General features: G+C 36.3%; 1 protein-coding gene across 2 annotated transcripts in view; it reads right to left on the bottom strand.

Annotated features, from left to right (window-relative positions):
- LOC123681329 (5-hydroxytryptamine receptor-like) overlaps nucleotides 1-20649 on the bottom strand; it is a 303761-nt gene that overhangs the window by 52060 nt on the left and 231052 nt on the right. For both annotated transcript variants that reach the window (XM_045619668.1, XM_045619669.1), the window contains one exon: nucleotides 274-407. In XM_045619668.1, coding sequence (XP_045475624.1) covers nucleotides 274-407 — 134 coding nt within the window. The remainder of the gene's footprint in view (nucleotides 1-273; nucleotides 408-20649) is intronic.

The following is a 20649-nucleotide window of genomic DNA, read 5'->3' as shown; positions in this document are numbered from 1 at the left end:
TTATTATGAATTTTTTTCCAAATTCTTTATAGCTTTTTCCATGAATGTAGAAAAGAAAATTGCATCCATTAAAATTACTTTAATTTTTAGACATAAAATTGTTTTTCGAATAATTTTGCTTAATCCCGAATCTATGAATTTTGTATCCTCATCATGTCCAACATATTCAAGGTATGAGTTCTTTCTTCAACTTATGTTATGATTATAATTCACATAGCGTACAGATGAAGAATACTGAAAATATAATTATTAATTAAGATAGAATTTGCTTACCACATAAACTGCACCCAGTGGCATAACCAGACAAGCTACCATAAGATCAGCTACGGCGAGTGACACCACTAGGTAGTTAGCTACATTCTGCAGGTACCTCTCAAGTAGAATGGCGGCAATCACAAATACATTTCCTGCAAGAGAAGAAAGAAGTCACGAATATAATACAATATTTAATTAATTTCTGCCAATTCACATGTTTATTATATCGAGTAATCAAAAAAATATTTCGAAATGATCATTGTTTCAATCGCGAAGAGAAGGAAAAAAAAAACGTTACAAATTTCATACAATACTTCATTAATTTAGACATATTATATATTATATCGAGTAATCAAAGTGTAGTGTCTCTGTCTCCTCACAGATGGCGTTATGGGTTTTCGAGTCACACATACTTTAGCCCCGGCGGATATATAGGGGTCATAATGGTGGAACAGAGTCACCTCTCCACGATGGTGTGAGAGGGTTTGTGTTAGGCAGAGATCGCTAGATTGGCCAAGTAAAGAGTCCACAAGCGATTTCGGGACGAAACACCAAAGCCCTGGGAGAGGGCCCACGTCGTGGTTCGAGAAAGACTCGCCAAAAAAGAAATATTGCAAAATAATCATCGTGAATGTTTCAATCGCTTTTTCCATTATACGAATGAACATTCTGAGTATAGAATCATTGAATAGGGGATAAAACCTATTGATGAAGTTAATTTCCCGTGACATGACGAGATTAAGAAATTGAATTGGATAATAAATAGAATGACACAAATCTATAATTATAGGAATAACATCTCCACACTCACCTGTAGGTGGAAATAACAACTGAAAGAAGCTTTGTTTCGAATTTTTTACTGTAACAGTGAATTACAGAGTAGGAAATTTATTGCCTCTCATGCTGAAAAAGTTATTTGCGTAGGATTCAAAAAAGGATTTTTTGGTTTCAACCTGACTCTTCAAATGAAAATTTTACGATTGAAAAAATTGGCTCAAAACTGTCATCAATCCGGATTGCCTTCAAAGGTTTTTTTTTTTCACATTCATATCGAATTATCAAAGAAATATTGTAAAATGATAGTCATGACTGTTTTTCAGTCGATATCAGCATTCTAGAGCGAAGAATGAAGAAATTATAATCCTACTAAAACCGATTTTGAATGTGAAAAACGCAATACCACTAATGTAAGTCAAATCGTTCGACGTTAAAATTATTGTCACTGAAAGTACTATATTCCTTGTTCAGATCGATTACTAAAGCGTTATAATTTGTTTTATCGGCAGTATAATAATTCAATTAAGTTACGCTCACATCAATTATTTCAATGATATTCGTTCCCACTTTTACGGTATCGGTTAAATTTATGATAAATTATAACTAGAATTTGCAGTGAATAGGATTCTATAATTCAAAATTGCGATGGAATTAGTGCTGAGAATTCGAATTCATCATCATCAATAAAAATGGTATTTTTAGGAGTGAAGTTTAATCAATTAGTGTTTTAAAATAATGCAATTTCACTGAAGAACTAGAATTTTATGATGGACGAGATAGAAACTCCAATAAATGAGATTGGATAATAATTCCAATGAGATGGTTTAATTTTTTCCTCCACTCGAATTTTTTTGAACTTCAACCAAGCCTAAATGGTGATGGTAAATGGATTTTCCACTCGACGAGAATGGACCTTTTTGGAAAATGAGAGATAATTAAAAGATTTCTCCAACACTCACCCTCCACGTTATTAGGGGATTTCTCTGTGTGCGATGAAAAATACCAACCCCCAACGATCGTATGCTCCCTCTTTGAAAAGAAAAGTTCACCCCCTAACCGCAACAGTAATTAAATTCTTAATAATATTAGTCGTAGAATGGTAACTCGGAATTTTAACTCGGAACCTCGGAAGTAATTTGGAAGTTGGAGATGAAACAGTTTCAGAAAACGAGTCGGTAGGAATGGAATAATAATCATTTTAATTGTCTCCGTGAATGAATTAATCCCGATTACTATTGTCGTTACAGTTCGGACGTTATTGGAATTTCAGGAGAAAACTCCAGGGAAACACGTGAAATTTCCTATTTGCACTTTTGGGATGATCGTACTAACACGTGAATCGATTCCATTAGGTTTTGTTGGCCATGAAATGAACAACTTTCAATCTGCATGTCTCATCTTGAGTACAAACAAGCAATTGGGAGGATTTTGAGGTGGAAAAATAATTCAAACTGAGGTTTGAGTGACATGGTTTCATTAACAAAAGCCAAGTTCACATTCCGTAATGATAGTAGGAATAAAATAATATAATAGGATAAAATGATGAACGTTCAAATCGGGAGGTTTTGTGTTTATGCACAGATAGAAATTTTGTGTTTCTTGTGGAAAAACGATGACAATTAGATAATTTGTTAAAAAAATTTAAATTTTTCTTGATATGAAGTGAACATTTGAATATGTATATACAAGTCAATGTCATGATGTTATTCTAAATAGAATATAGTCGATAGGAAGATCGTGGATGTACATTGAAGCTCATCTTAATTAATGTCTTCTGGCATATAAAAATTCTGTATAAATGTGATGAGCATCTCCATATCAAAATATTATAGGCTATGTATGGATAACTTAATGGATAAATTAATATACATCGAGAAGAGACTTTAGTGCAAACAATTTTGTTTTTATTTATAGCGGAAAAGAAAGATTTTTTTTCTTTTTCATACCATATCAACATTATATCACCCTCTCATACTCATTCCATAGTCTTTGTAGACTCTCAGAAATTCATTCTAATCTTCTGATGTCTGAGTGATTCCCTCATAAAATATGGGAATACGCTCTCTGTCTCAAATTTTCAACCCAAAATGAACAAAAACATTTTTTTTTCAACGCTCATCATAAATTTTTTTTTCTATAGCAATCAGTCAATAACTTGATTTTATACAGGATGCTGATAGCTGGTCGGGCACGACCAGAATATTCAAATTTTTTTTAAGCAAAAGTGCCTTAATCTTCGAGATATCGACAGTTTTATTGAAATTGTCAAAATTTCACCTTAGTCATTGTTCTGAGGGCCACAGCTACAAATTTTGGCGTTTTATGATACTTCTTTCGATCAAAAATGAATGTTCGATCAGCCTACTCAAAATGAATTTGACCAGAAAATTATTACACAGGGTGTTTCAAAATTAGCGTTCAACATCAAACTTCTAATTAATTTCCTATAATGACTAAAAAGCTAGAATTTCACAAAAGACTAAATATGCAATTTCGAGAAAACCATCAACAGGATGCTTTTCGACGAATGTGAGGCTAAAAAACTGAGTTGAAAACTCTCCTCTATATCTCTACAACGATGATTAATTTTTATGATCTGTTATATGAGTATCATATAAACTATAAAAATTACAAAAAAAATTTTTTTTTTAATATTTCGAATAGAAAGAAAAAAAAGAAACCAATATATAGCGCGTAGTAAGCCCGTATTAGTCCCGACGCTCAATTTAGAAGCTAATACATATTTTCAAATTCGATCGTAATTCGATATTTTGAAAATTCATTTCGGTGACTGAAAATTGGTTGGAATCGATTTATATTCCAATGAATGATGAGTCAAAAATTTAACATTTTATTAGTTTTCAAATATGAGGCCCAGCCTTAGTTGCTTCATACGATGAGCCGCCACTGAAACATACACATTATATAATAAAATTATCAATTGCTGTTATCGAAAATGTCAGGTTCTGATTATTAGATTGTGAAAATAAACAGAGTATTGGAGTAATATCATGCAAGTATCAGGTGTGTGAATAAGTCTTTCCCGTTTTTTGTAAGAGATGGCGCCACCAATACTGTGCGAGTATTTAATGGTTACATATGTCACAATCAAAGCTTATTCATCTGTCAACAATTCCACACTAACACATTAGTTGAAATTTTTTCGCATCATAAATTTTTGAAATCGTGAAAATGTCGAAATTTGAGCCGAGTCGACGTCATTTGCGGGAAGTTTCACTTTATTGGTTCAATTTGAAGAAATCTGCTGCCGAGGCGCATCGATTGCTTCAGGAAGCTTATGGAGAAGGTTGTGTCGATGATTCAAGTGTTCGCGGATGGTTTCGACGCTTCAAAAGTGGCGATTTCGACGTGGAAGACAAGGAGCGTTCCGGGCGGCCGCAAATCTTTGAAGATCAAGAATTGGCGACTTTGCTTGATGAAGATTCGTGTCAAACGCAAGAAGAACTTGCTAAAGCATTGGGAGTTGACCGAACAACCATTTCCAAGCGTTTGAAAGCCATGGGAATGATCCAAAAGCAAGGAAATTGGGTGCCGTACGAACTGAAGCTGAGAGACGTCGAACGGCGTTTTTTCACTTGAGAACAGCTGCTTCAGCGACATGAAAAAAAGGGTTTTCTGCATCGTATCGTGACTGGCGATGAAAAGTGGATCCGTTACGATAATCAGAAGCGAAGAAAATCATGGGGACTACCCGGCCATGCATCATCATCGACGGCCAAGCCAAATATTCATGGCGCCAAGCTCATGCTCTGTATATGGTGGGACCAGCTAGGTGTGGTTTACTATGAGCTTCTGAAACCGAATGAAAGGATCACAGGCGAGGTCTATCGACGACAATTGATGCGTTTGAGCCGCGCACTGCGAGAAAAACGGCCACAATACTCCGACAGGCACGACAAAGTTATTTTGCAACATGACAATGCTCGCCCACATGTTGCACAGCCGGTGAAAACATACTTAGAAACGCTCAAATGGGAAGTCCTACCCCACCCGCCGTATAGTCCAGACATTGCTCCGTCTGATTACCATCTCTTCAGATCGATGACGCATGGCCTGGCTGACCAGCACTTCCATTCCTACGAGGAAGCCAAAAAATGGGTGGATGATTGGATAGAGGCCAAACCGGTCGAATTTTTTCGCAACGGGATTCGTATGTTGCCAGAAAGATGGGGAAAAGTTGTAGCTAGCGATGGCCAATACTTTCAATAATTCATTTGTAACCATTTTTTCACAATAAATGCTCAAAATTTGAAAATAAACGGGAAAGACTTATTCACACACCTTATATGTTTACCTAACTTGAGCTCTACAATTTCATCCCCGTTCCCAAGGATACTGAAATTATCCTATTTCACACAAGTTTTCTCGTTTCATCGAATGATTATTCGATCTTGGAAGTTCCAAAGGACAATTTAGTTCTCTTTCATTGAACCCATAGTGCGATAAACATAGATAGAGGGAGTGTACGTAAATTTAACAGATCGCCAACATGGTTAGATGACGTTGTCGGATTGTGATATATTGTCGAATTCACAATTTTACTTTATCATTATGAATTTATATTATATTGAATAAAATATATGAGTGATTCCCGATTAAATATGCAAATTTGATTATTTGAAATCCGATATTTTTCCTCATTGTCGAATTTATAATAGGCAAAATAAGATTATCTGTATCTACCTGCTGAAATCCAAGGTTTGGCAACTTTTGCTCTCCTAGTGTCATCGGTTGTTTCACGTCGTTTGGAGCGCTTGGAGTTTGTTTTCGAAATTTCTGACATATTAAGGTATTTATTTCGATATATTTTGAGTTAATATGAAACGTTGATTCACTATAGGACATAAGAAGTGCGTTCTTTGTGGAGAAACTCTCGAATTGAGAAAAATATCGTATCACTAATATGTTCTCATTTTCGCACGCTTCATGTCAAATTTGATAGTGCAAGTTGGGGACAAAATTGGCTAACTGGAATTGACTTATTATGCTCTCTCTATCTATGTTTATCACTCTGAGATTGAACCATACGATCAAAGCACATCTAGAGGGTGAGAGTAAAGGAGATACAGCTCAATAACATCTCTCGTATTTCAAAGTGATATTTAGGTATTTCAGGCACGAAAATGTTTCACATTATATTCGATATCAATAGGAACCTTGGGCTTGATATCTCCATTTTCAAGTTCAAATTGAGCAACACAACTCTTTCGCTCTGACACTTTAGAAGCACGAACTTAATGCATTGAACTTTTCGGCAGCAAATTTCCAAAACTTCCAGACTCATGAAACAATAAAGGAAAACGTAGCATTCTAACTTTTTCGCTTCAACTCCTAACCAGTTTCTAACTAGTTGGAAGCGCCAACTCGATTCGATTCGGTCATTTTGCGATGAAACAATACACCGACGATATGCAACAAGTATTCAAGAATGTCCTGGGGGGGCGTTCTCCTGGAAAGGTAGGGTTTTCCAGGTCGGCATCCGAGGTCTTCTCAACTTCATTAAGACAGCCATTAGACGGAATGTATCACTGAACCCTCCGTTAGTTAAGGAGAGCTCGGAAAACAATTACCCAACTTAAATAGGACTAACCTAGGTCATATATCAGGGTGATATCAGCATCTAGTCGTGTGGATTTAGTTTGCATTTTGGGTTGGTAGTATATCTGAGAAGTCATTATTTGGAACCGTCTTCAAGGCGGTTCACACATAGTGGGTTGAACTTCTCTGGTCATGCTTTATTGATCATTATGGGGTTGGAAGATGTAACTAATGGTATTACCAGAAGACCTCTGCAGTTTTTCTGGCTAAGAATCATCTTACAGAATGTGGTAGGGGTATTCCGCAGTTGCAGTTTTCAGCTTGGAGATTGTAGTTGATAATAAAATGTGATAAACTTAATTTTCATTCATTATTTATGACATAATATGTCACAAGGCAAAAATTATTTTCACTATCTAAACCACTGTATATGTTTGTCCAGTCTATGATGAACCGCCTTGTATATTCAGTTTTGATTGTATAAACAGGGTGATTCACCGACATGGCCTATTCGACGTTTATGGAAATCTTTCCAAAATTTTTAGCTGAAAATTTGCATATTGGTGTTTGAGACAATGATCTTTCTCCCTAAAATATTTTCAGATCTCTACAACTTCCGGTTATACCGGAGACAGACCGCTACTTCCTTATTTCAAATGGCATACCCAGTATATTATTGCATCATTAGATAGCTTTTTTGATGGCAATTTCGGCAATACGCCACATACCTTGGGTAAAAATTCAATGAGTTCATGACTGTTTGCTGTTTGAACCAAAGATGTACAGGGTGTTCATAAGAAGATCTTGAACTTGGACAACACAAATTCATCAAAACTCAAGATTTTCAAATTAGAACCTATATTTTTAATTTTTTTAGTCGATTCTACGAACAAAAATAGTGGGGGTTACTCGAGCAAACCCTTTATCTAGAATCAATACTTTGAGAGTTATCGAGGAAGAAATCTCACTGAAAAACTATTATGGAAAACATAAGAATCATTTAATTATTTTGTAATTCAATGCTTCAATGCCAGGTATTTTCGACTAACACTTTTGCTGTAAACTCGATATCTTCATTTTTTATAACTGGCGTTTTCCACAAGAAGGAATATAAAGTTTTTATCTACCAAATAACAGAAAACCTGGCTCTATTCCAGTGATGATCGAATCTTATATCACAAACAATTTAGTAATTCTAAAAACATCTTCCTCTTCGAGATTTTGGTCGTTTGCGGAACTATTGGACTTTTTTCTATGTTCCGCCTTTCGACCAAGTGACAATGTTATTCCCAGAATGAAAAAATGTCCTCACCTAAAAAAAGTTTCAAATAGTTTCATTTCACTTCAAAATAACACTAGGTTCAGTACAAAAAATACGGAATGGATTGAATGAAACTACAAACTTGATATTAACAGGCCAATTGAAAAGTCCCCGGTCTACCATAGTAAAACACATTTTTTTGGCAAAATTCGATTTTATTATTCAACATAGTTATCTTCGAGAGCAAAACAGCGATCATAGCGATCTTCCAACTTTTTGATATCATTTTTGTAGTACGATTTGTCTTTCGCTTCAAAATAGGCCTCAGTTTGGGCGATTACTTCTTCATTGGCGCTAAATTTATTTCCTGCGAGCATTCTTTTGAGGTCTGAGTACAGGAAAAAGTCGCTGGGGGCCAGATCTGGCGAATACGTTGGATGCAGAAGGAATTCGAAGTCGAATTCATGCAATTTTGGCATTGTTTTCATTGATTTGTGACACGGCGCATTGTCTTGATGAAAGAGCACCTTTTTTTTCTTCAAATGGGGCTGTTTTCTAACAATTTCGTCCTTTAAACGATTCAATAACGCTAAATAATAATCGGTCGGCTTGCCCTTTTGGAGGTTATCAATGGTTATTATAGATAGATAGATAGATAGATAGATAGTTTATTTCCAGATTATATACAAAAAACTTATACATAAAAAGAAATAGTGTCAAAAAAAACATACAAAGAAAATTAAACTAAATTCTCAGAATTGAAGTAATCGTTCATATTATATGGTTCAAGATTAATTAACAAATTTTTAACATCTTTCTTGAATTTATTAAAACTATTACAACATTTTATATTGTTAGGCAACTTATTAAAAATTTTTATGCACATATAAAAAGGACCTTTTTCTAATAAAGTTAACCTGTGCTGTGGATAAATTAAATCATGTGTTCTGGTAGCATAATCATGACTGTGACCTGTATCAAATTGATTTTTATTTTTGAAAGTGAACAACAAACATTCATAAATATAGAGACCATATACAGTCATGATAGACAAAGTCTTAAATTTGCCTCTGCATGATTCTTTAAATTTCATTTTACATATTGTTCTAAGAGTTCTTTTCTGAACAATGAAAACTGATTGAATTTTAGAGTTGCTTCCCCAAAAAATTATACCATACTTCAGATTTGACTCGAAGTTAGCAAAATACAGAATTTTAAGTGTATTCATGTTCATGTAATTAGCGACAGTTTTGATTCCGTATCCGATACTTCCTAATTTCAAGCATAATTGACTTATATGCGTTTCCCAATTTAAAAATTCATCAATATTCACCCCTAAGAATTTTGTAGTTATTACTGGATACATTGTATGATTTTCAAATTCAATCATTTCTGGTTTGGACAAATTTGATTGTTTAGTTCTAAATAGCATTAAATTGGTTTTAGATTCATTTATTTTCAGTTTATTCATATCGAACCAACGTTTTGCGTTGATAAAGATGGTTTCTGCTTTTTCGAGAACTTCTGGTATATTTTTTCCGCCCACTAATATATTAGTGTCATCGACATAATTCGTCGTAAGGCAACAATCTAATGATGAAGGAAGGTCATTTATAAAAACTATGAATAAAATGGGTCCAGCTATACTCCCTTGTGCTATACCGGTATTGACAATTTTGATATCAGATTTGATAGACTTATCAACTGAAACCTGTTGCTTTCTGTTTGTGAGAAAAGAACGTATCCATTCATTCGCTCTTCCTCTTATGCCATATTTATCTAATTTCAGCAGTAGAAGCTCATGGTTAACGCAATCGAAAGCCTTGCTAAGATCAATAAAGAGACCTAAAGCTAAATGTTTGTTCTCTAAGTGATTCAAAATTGCATTTATGAACTGATATATGGCGGTATTTGTTGATTTGCCTTTCAGATAGCCATGTTGGAATTTGGAGAAAATATTGTGTTCATTCATAAAATTGAGCAGTCTAGAAATCATCACCATTTCGAAAATTTTTGAAAAAGCAGGCAACAAACTAATCGGTCTGTAATTACCTAGATCATCAGGATCCCCCTTTTTAAATAATGGTTTGATAATAGCAAATTTCAATTGATCAGGATAGATTGAATATTTCATAGAGTTATTAATGATGTAACAGATAATTTCTGACAGTTCTCTTATTGATGATTTCACGATGGCAATAGGTACGTCGTCATAACCAGAACAAAGTTTATTTTTCAGATGATGAGACAAATCTAGAAGTTCATGTGTGGTGACCGGTTTAAGAAATATAGAGCAATTATTATCTTGAATCATACATTCGAAAGGGATATTGCTTTGATTTGCAGAAATATTTTGTACTATATTAACAAGGTAATCATTGAAGTCATTGGCTAATTTTTTTGAATTATTTCGTGTTGAATTTTGTATATTACAACTTTTTCCTGTCAATTCTTTGCATATAGCCCACATAGATTTCATCTTACAATCCGATTTCGCTATTCTCTCTTCAAAAACTCTATATTTTTCCAGTTTTAACATTTTATCATACTCTTTTTTACAAAGACTATACTGATTTTTGTAAGATGAATCGTATTCAGATAAAACCAGCAAAATATCCAAGCAATTTTTTGCCTGTTTTATGTTAGCATTCGGTTCAAAGTGAATTTTCTTTTTCGTATGTACTAGAGTTAAAGGAAAAGATTCATTGAAAAGGCTTATGAATTGATTACTGAAAACACGCCATTGTTCATTGACATTAGATTTTTCGGTCAGATAAACATTTGTCCATTTTTGCTGTGAAAGTTTACTTCGGAAAAGTTCTTTGTTTTTTTCAGTGAAAAATCTCTTTCGAGAAAGTACATTCTTAGAAGTATTAATTATTTCAAAAGATACTTTTTGAGCCCTATGATCAGAAATGTGGTACTCTAAAACCTCAGCTTTCAGCTTACCCACAAAGTTAGTACATATATTATCTAGAGAACTTTTTGAAAGATGAGTTACTCTGGTATAGTCATTAATTTGAGGTTCAATAGAAAAATGATTCAAAAGAGTAAATAACCTGTTTTTAGTGTTATTCTCTTCCCTCATTTCGATGTTAAAGTCCCCTGCTATAAATATGATGATATTGGGTTCAATTTTTTCGGATAACAAACATTCAAGTTTTTCAAAGAATACCTCGATAGTTCCATTTGGAGGTCTGTACACTGACACAATTATCATCTTCATTTTATTCACCTCACACTGTATCGCACTGCATTCAAATTCTCCGATAGTAGATAGGTTACTAATGGATTCACATTGCTTTGCTAAAATGTTATTCTTGATAAAAATTGCCGATCCACCGTGTTTTCCTATATCCCGACACATACTGGCTGCTAACTTGAAGTTTTTCAATCCCAATTGGCAGATTTGTTCCCTTGATTTCCAGTGTTCTGTTATACAGAGAATGGAACAATCTGGGTTCTCTGCAAGTAACTGTTCAAGTTTGTCGATACTATTTCCTAAGGACTGTACATTTTGATGGATAATGCTTATTGTGTTAAGTAATTCAATTAATGGTTTTGAGGGTCTACTTGTTGAGTTAGCACCCTCTTTCTGCCAAAAAACCTCGACACAATTGCTCCAGAAGGCCAGATCTCTCGTTTCCAGGCTTCTTTGAGATGTTCTTGCCGGATTGTTACCTTCATAGAGGTATATTTGTCAGGGTATTTAGAAGCATGTACTTCACAACTAACATCGGGAAATTTATTCTTTAAGATGCCCACTAAATCACTGGTTTTGGTACTTGGATGTAATCTGGTGACATGTAGAGAGACCAATTTCGGTACAGTCTGAATGGTTCCTGCCTCATTACATTGACCAACCACAAAATTACGACGTCTTTTAGGTTTAACTTTTATCCAATCAGTGTTATTTTGATTTTTAAAATTCCTTTCGTTATTTTCTGTATGACTTGAAGCTCTACTCACATTTTCAAATTCAAATTGATCAGATTGAAAATCGTACTGTTTATTTATACTAGTAGGCTGTATCGGGTTTTTCGGAATCGCAGATGTTGATGTTTTCATATTATGACATGTACTTTGTTTACCCTTTTCTACTGCACTAGCAAATGATGGCATATGTGGAGCATTCCTGCTGTTAACGTTCGTTATCGGAACGGTTTTTTGTTGTGTATTGTTCAAAGAATTTCGTGATTTCTCATCCATGATAATAATTTTTTCCTTGAGAAGTTGGATATTTTCTTGCAAAATTGTGTTTTTTGAATCTTTCTCTTCAATAAGTTTACGTAACAATATATTTTCAGCGGATAGGACGTCGTTATTTCCACTGATTGTCCTGCTAGATATTTGTTTCTCCTTGCATGGATCACATGTCCAAAAAATATTTGGATTTTCAGTTAAAATTTTCAACCAATGGTCTTTTAATGACGCACAATTTGTGTGATATTTATTATCACAAAAAAAACACTTGATAAACTTCGAAGAAACTATAAAGTTTTCAGAGCACTTTTCACACACGTCTGCATACGATGCCATCTTGACGGAGATACCTTGCGAATCCTAGAATACCGATGCCAAAACCTTGCCACCTGACTGATGTGTTCTTCCTCGCTTCGGATTCGGTTCATCGTGAGCTGTCCACTCAGCTGACTGTCGATTGGACTCCGGAGTGAAATGAAATGCAGGTTTATTGCACTTGAACAGCTTCAAACACTGCTCAGAATCATTAACACGTACTTTTCGATACCATTTTTGTAGTATTTTTGTATTTCAGTTCTAAAAAGGCCTCAGTTTCGAGCTGAATACATCTTAACACCCGGAGAACAGGGATAGATAATTTTAAGCGGAGGCGAAGGGCCTCTACTCGGTCTCAAGACCTCGTAATGATTACATGAAACCAGACTTCGAAAACTCTGTAACACTGAATTTCTTAGCGATTAAGATAACAACAGAGCTTTATTGCATAAACTTGCTACAGTTCTGCGTATAGGTCCTCATCAGGATGATTGAAAATGCAAATTTTTCGACAGACACTAGACGCTAAACACAGATGCAATTCTGCAGCATCACATTTATCAAGACAAACCCCCAAAAATACCAGCTAATGACCCTTGAGATACAACCATCCACCGTGATTTATTGATTGCGAACAGGCCCCGAAATGGTCCCAATAATGGAAAAGCCGTTGCTAAATTGCATCATCCAGTGCCGAATGTTGTTCTAAACCGGAAAATCCAGTTTAACATAACGGCATAATGCGGAGAAATTTTATCCAGTTGGGGAATTTTGTTCCTCTCTTTATGCAAACAGGCGTCAGCGTTGTGGTTGTGGATGTTAAATTGAATTGAAGTCGAATATCGCGCCTTGTACATTCTTTTCCTCCATATTTGCATGAGAAACGGGCCATGATGCAAGAGCTTCGGTGATCAACGTTCAGCGGGATGCAGATCAACTCTGAGTGGGTTGAATATTCTTTCGCATATATGGACCGACATTTAAGGGTCCTTTGGGGTCTTAGGTCCATTTCATCGTGTTGGAGCGAAGCAATATTGGGATTGGTTGTGTGTGTGGAAATGTGAAGCGTGAATTGTTTTTGCTTCACTTTCTTTTGCCTTTCACGCCCGAGCATTACCTCTAATTGTTTTATCTTGTCTTTGATTTGAATTGAAAAATACTCTTTGAGCAGATACCATTTTGTTATTTTGATGTTATTAGTCAGTTATAGTATATCCATGGGTTCTTCAAGTTTTCTGTTACTCATTTCCGACCAGAAAATTTTTTGCTAAATAGTACTCTCAAATGAACCCCGGTATTGAGCGGATTGTCTCGGGAGATAGAAGGGGTTTATTTCGTTGTTTCTATTGGCTAACATCTATCACTTCTTATCTTTCTTATGATTGCAGAAATCAGTGCGCAGAAAAAAATGCTGCGGTCTTGTCGTCCTGTGAGCCAACTTTATTTTATCATCTCATTTTAGACAATATATCCAATTAAGACATATTCACTTATTTTAAGTACAGTGTATGTGTTTTAGAGCAAATTTACTAAAAAAAAAACACTACGTGTGTGGCCGGTGGCACTGGCCAAAATTATGGTGTAGTGCGAAAGTACTTTTTCAAGATAGAGGCCACGTAAGTGGTCGAATGCAACCGAAGACTGAGCCGGCAATGAAATGGCAATTTTTTTCTCGGTTTCAGTGAGTTGTGGACCGATTTTTTTATTTGGATAAAGTATATTCAGAGTCACTTGAAGTATATATCTATTATACAAGGGTTTTCCAAGTTCCCAGAAATGTATTGGGCAGCAGGGAATTCATTGTCCTACTAGTACTGGAATTATTCCAGTAACTAGCAAGTGTCGGTTTAGCCACTTTCATTGCTCAAAAATTACACACCACACATCTTACCGCGTGAATATTTGATCGCTCTAATTGGTGGGAGTTATGCTCATTTTTCACATCTCATCAAGAGTACTGATTTGGGGAATCATTGATAATTGTTTAATCGATAGAATTCAATCTAACACCGACTTAACGCACTTGCTTTTGGAGTTACTGAGCAACCCTGAACATTTGGGATTTTTAAATTCGAATTACTCTAAAAATTTGAGCATACATAAAAATGAAAAAATAGATACATGTAGGATCCAGTTATTGTTCCCTGTAAATAATTGAGATGGTCAACAGGATGCTTGGAGACCTATTAGTTTCTTCAAGCGTCGAGAGCATGACAGTTTCAATGAATTTACAGGGAACGAATGGCTTTTGTATATAATATAGAAAGGTAGTGTTGATTCTTCGAGGTGTCGAAGATGTATCATGTCGGTTGTAAATCTTAAGAGACTTACTGGGGGTTGGGTACCGGATGTTACATCTGCGTATTAAGTGCTGGTCCTTCGAGAATATTCGATTTCCAGGAATCCGCGAAGAGCTTTGTGGGCGGTACGACAAAACTCTTATTGGACTGGGGGTGGTACTTGGTACTTTTCCCCGATATCGGGGTGGTGCTGAGGGTGTGTCCAAGCCGAAAGAAGGGGAGTCGATAACCAGAGAAGGTCAGTCGAGAGACAGTTTTGAGTAAGTTCCAGCCGGTTGACAGTTAAAGTTCAGTCTAAGTCGAGTAGACAGTTCAAGTTAAGTCTAGGACGAGTTAAGACTAATTTCGTTCGGTCAAGACTTAAGACGTACGACGTAAGACGGTTCGCGTGTTAGAATAAGACAAGTCGCGAACAAGTTATAGACGAGACGACCGAAAACGTACGACGAAGACGTGATAATCGAAAATGTTTCGAGTAATTAACACTCCAATCAAAGACAAAATTCAGTATCGTAGTGAGAAACTTGTAATTAAGATCTTCTCAATACTGAAATAGTACTGTATGAGTGTGGCTTTGTAAATAGATGTAAATAATTCAAAAGAGTTTAATTATTACAAATTCGACAAAGTCACGGAGATGAAGACGAAAGGCAGGTAATCGAATCATACCTCTAGACGATCGATTAACCAAGCCTACATACATAAAAAAGAAACCGGATTTTCATTTACATGTGATTATGCTTCAAACACCTCAAAGATTCATCATTGCAAATAATGAAACTGGAGGTGTTACTTCAAACTGTCACGTACAAAAACAATCGAAGCATTTAAAAATTTCTAGTAGATGTCTGATCCAGCTTTTCGCTGAGATTTGTGTCGAAATCATTCACCAAAATGATCATTCACCAAAATGATCATTCATTCAAACTAACGCTTCTGTTTCAGTGTGAAATATTTCTCTAGGAGGAAGGATCCAGACAGGCAGACTGCGGCGGAATTAGTGAAATTTTCACAACCTTCCGAATTTATCGCAGTCAGCTACATTTCCGCCACACGGAAAACAATTACAGTACGTGGATTTCCTCTGCCCATATATCTTGAAAAAAAACATGGTAGGCAATGAAATTCAACTAAACGCGTGAGAGTGAGTTTGGAATTGTTTTCGGAACGAGAGAGAATTGTTTGGAATTGTTGGTTTAAATGACTCTGCTGAGTCTACTTTCTGTTCAATTGACGTTTACTGAGATGACATTTTTGAGCACTCGTTCTCCGAACTGATCGCTTTTTCATTTCGCCACAATCTCTCTAATCAAATTATAAGGTTCTACTCATTGATGACGAATTCGTCCTTAAATTTGAATATTTTATTCGTATACGCGATAACTTTCTTGAAATATAAACCTAGAAACCTAGAAATTTGAATGTGAATAAGGAAATACGACTAGATGTTGAGTGAATAAGTCTTTTTGAAATTTTGTGTTCTTGTTCATTTCAAAACTGCAGATTCCATCAAAATTAAACTTTGCATATTGATGAAGAACGACAATTTCAAATATCGTGCAAAATTTTGTTAAAAACACTTCATTAGGTATTTATGATATTATCGTATCGATAATGGTAAATTATGTAATCACACGTGCAAAAAAAGTAGTCAGCAAAAATACATGCTACCTAAATAAAGAATACAACAAAGTGACCTTAGAATTTGAAATAAAAGTGGTGTCAGAACAATTCAAGCAGAATATTGAAAAATAAATAAGGAAAACACTGAAGTGAAGTCTGAACAACTGTTTATACCTATATGGTCTCCAAGGGCGCAACTGGTGCATGCATGAATGCGATTTCAAAGGCGCCTGACTTTACGATGAAAAATATAAACAGTTCTGCGGTCTCCAAAGGCTCAATTGGCGCATGAATGAACGGGCGTTCAAAAACTCCTTACTGTACGTGCTATCCGTGTGCTATACTCATTTTTATCGATTACACCTTTTCTCTCTGGATAATCCATGAAAAGGTTCATTTCGGATGGAGAGGAACTTTTAGGATGAGAACAACGGAATTAATTTTGGCGTTGTTTCAGGGGGTAAAAATGTGCCCGGCTCTCAAGAAATTTCTACCGTTCAAAGTTTCCGATATTCCCTTGAAGAGACCAAATATCTGCGAAAGTTTTCACTCAGAGAGAAAGTCTGGAAGGGGGTAGCTGGACGACTTTTTTAAAAGTTGTTGATTATTTTCTCGTGTTGTAGGGGTCCTAAAAGTTTAAGGTTACGCCGAATTCAGGGGTGACCATTTTGTTACGAATTCATTATCGATGTTCGACAGTTCAGTAAGAAATGAGATTTGAAATTTTTTCTAGCAGAGTGGCCACTGATAGGGAAAATACTTCGAGATTTATAGTAAGGAGTTCAGAAAGATTAGCACGCAGGGCCGTTGCTAGCCAAACTGCCTCCCTAGACTCAATTTGCCACACTAACAGAAGCTAACTCTGCAGAATGCTATAACTGAATTGTAATGATTAAATAAATTCAATTTTCGTAAGGCTAATTTTCAGCTTATGTACCTGATGACATAAGATACCACTTAACATGATGTCTTTGAGACGACCCAGGATGTCGATGTGGCAGCGATAAAAGTGTGATTGTGTTGAATGCCTTTTTTGTCTTCATGATTATCAGAATCACAACTGCCAGTTGTGGACAATACGCAAAAAGATTATTGCTCTCAGAAAATGTCGTTTCAGTATTCTGTATTGCAGAATTTTTAGAGGTGCGTTTTATCAGTTCTTAATGAAAATTATAAAATTGTTTACACACGCTGGAGGAGAGAAAGGAAATGTTGAAAATTTATTTCTAGAACAATGACTGTGCTAGGGCAACTGCGAGGATTTTTAATGAACGATGTAATTTCTCTTCTCCAACGTGTAAATCATTCTATAATTTTTATTAAGAACGACTCTATCGCTGCATGCAATCTATAATGATGAGAAATTTCAGAATTTCTGGTGAATTCTTACTAATATTGTTTGCTAAAAATTTTCCTTTCAATAGAAATTTTACAATCAATTAAAACAACTCTGTTTCATTTAGGTTATCGATATCATAATTCCATAAAAAACACCCTGTAACTTTGTGAATATTCACTTTATAGAACACAAACTGCAAACAGCTTTGTATCCCAGATCATGTCCCGCTGTCATAAAAAATCGACCGATATGAGTGTTTTCACAAATTCTGATTCCTTGTTGAGTTATTGAGGGTGAACACTTTTGAATGCGACACCCTGTATAATGCAATGTGGTATGAAATAAAGAACTTCTTATATTTCTCGAGAAGGATTTGTAGTGACTCGGTTTGCTCAGAGATGGCGCCATGGTCGTAATGCGCCACACAACATCGGCCCCGGCGTATTTATAGGGGTCGACGCAAAGCAACCGATTCACTTCTCACCCGATGGGTGGGAAGGTGTGTCTTAGGCAGAGATCGCTGGATAGCCTAACCGATGAGTCCACCAGCGATCTCGGGACGAAACACAATACCCCCGGGGGAGGGCGCAACTAAATATTGGCTCGAGACAGACTCGCCAAATTGGTGACCCCGACGTGATGACGGAAAGCTGCGGCGTTGGAGCGCAGAGGCGACTCACTGCCCCGCTCAACGTTACGGCTACCGGGGTGTCCATCGGACACTAGAGCCGATGGCACGCCGAGCCTCGTGTTTTTTCGTCATCACAGCACGCAAGCGCTCTCTCCCCCCTGGGACCACCTGCGTACCTCCTCCTCAGGAGGGTCTTCGTTACTGGTGAGGGGGTGTGTAGTGACTCGGTTTGCTCAGAGATGGCGCCATGGTCGTAATGCGCCACACAACATCGGCCCCGGCGTATTTATAGGGGTCGACGCAAAGCAACCGATTCACTTCTCACCCGATGGGTGGGAAGGTGTGTCTTAGGCAGAGATCGCTGGATAGCCTAACCGATGAGTCCACCAGCGATCTCGGGACGAAACACAATACCCCCGGGGGAGGGCGCAACTAAATATTGGCTCGAGACAGACTCGCCAAAGATTAGTATCGAAATGGTGAAATGGAATCGTTTCTCGTATATTTTGCATTTCATTCAGAGGAATCAACATTCTGATTCTTGGAGAATTGAAAACAAAATTAATCCAGAAATCGCCCCAAGTGCCAATAAAATTCGCCAACGTTTAGCAAAGCTGACGTCGACAATAATAATAATAATCTTTATTACCCAACAGGAATATCCCAATTACAGGGTGAAAATAATATACAATACAGTGCAGAACACACAAAAATAATTCAACACATCAACATGATGCATTTCCCACTTGAAAATTCATTTCCCGAAACTCAACCAAAAACATGAACTCTTAGTTTATCAGCACTTACAAATACGGTTAACTGGAGATCGTTCAGAAATATTAGTCCGAGCCGTAGATAAATAGAAAACTGTTGTCGACCTCGCTGCTAGTCTCGGCACATTGAAAGACATCTTGGACAGAAGATATGGTGAGTCTATCCTGTTGGCTAACAATCCACGGGCAAACCTGGCACATTGTCTATCAAGTAATGAGGATATCCTCAACTCCTCCATAACATCAGAAAGGTCTGCACCACGCTCTGAATACCGCCCTCTTCTCTTGAAAAACACGTATTTAAAGAATCTTCTATGAATACGCTCCAATCGCGACAGATGACAGTCATAAATAGGGAACCATACCAAGTGAGCATAGTCCAACTTACTGACAACCAGCGCGAAATAGAGATTCCTCAATATCGACCAATCCCCGAACTCACTGCTGCATCTAAAAACAAAGCCTAAAGCTCGACTAGCTGATGCACAAAGCTGATCTATATACGGGATAAAGCTGAATGAGGAGTCAAATTAAACTCCGAGGTCACATATTTCATCTTTATTGCTGAGAAATCTCTCAGCAGTATGATAGCCATACGATAGAGGAAATGACTTTCTAGTGTATGTGACCTTGAAACATTTGTCCATATTTAACACAAGCCTGTTACATAAGCACCAACCATGAACATATTCCAAATATTGCCGAATTATGAATGAAACAAAATAAAATCTCCAATAGAATCAAATCAAAAATAATCAACAGTGATATACAAAAATTAGATCAACAAATAAGTAATATTGTACTTGCCACCTCAGTTAACAAGACACAGAAATTCAAGGTGAATAAGTCACCAAAATAACTAAATGGAATGAGAACGATCGCGGTTGGCACGAAATCGTAGAGGAAAACAAATCAGATCAATTAATCAAGAATTAATTCAAACAAGAGACAGATAACGTCTGCACTACTCGATATACTCGATAAACAATTACAAGCCTGATGAATGCATGTGTTTCTTTCAGCGTGAATAACTCATAAACATCACTATGAGGGGATTCGCGACATCTGGTTATTTAAGAGTATAATGCATAATGCGGCAACTTCGATAGTTTTTGATGTCAATTATATTTGTCGATATTCCTTCCTGTTGTTGCTGGCCGAATTGAATCACATTCGGTACTTTCCATTTTTGCACATCTGAAAGGTCGTTCCCGAATACATCAACTATGCAATTAAATGAAATGGAGAATTCATGTTCGACACATAATTAATTTTTGAGAGAGCTCGTTTTCCAAACAGGCCGACAGATTTGGTCACGATCTGTACGAAGTCGTGGTGGTGATTCCAATTATGTTATTTCCCATACATTATGGCCTTCAAATTATGCCCTACTGAATAATTTATATGGTTTTTTATGTTTTAATTATATGAGCTATATTGAAAAACTCTTTTTATGTGTGCTGTTTGCCAATCCCATGAACAACGTTCATGATTACAAGCCACGACACAAATATCATTATTCTGAACTGAAGCACTTCCAGTAATAATCTTGTGAAATATCAAATTTCCCCTGTTCGAGCTGAATATGCCCCTAATTTTTCCTCATCCCTTTC

This window comes from Harmonia axyridis, chromosome 5, assembly GCF_914767665.1.
Source record: "Harmonia axyridis chromosome 5, icHarAxyr1.1, whole genome shotgun sequence".
NCBI classification, from domain to species: Eukaryota; Metazoa; Arthropoda; class Insecta; order Coleoptera; family Coccinellidae; genus Harmonia; species Harmonia axyridis.
This window is presented reverse-complemented; position numbering and strand designations above follow the sequence as displayed.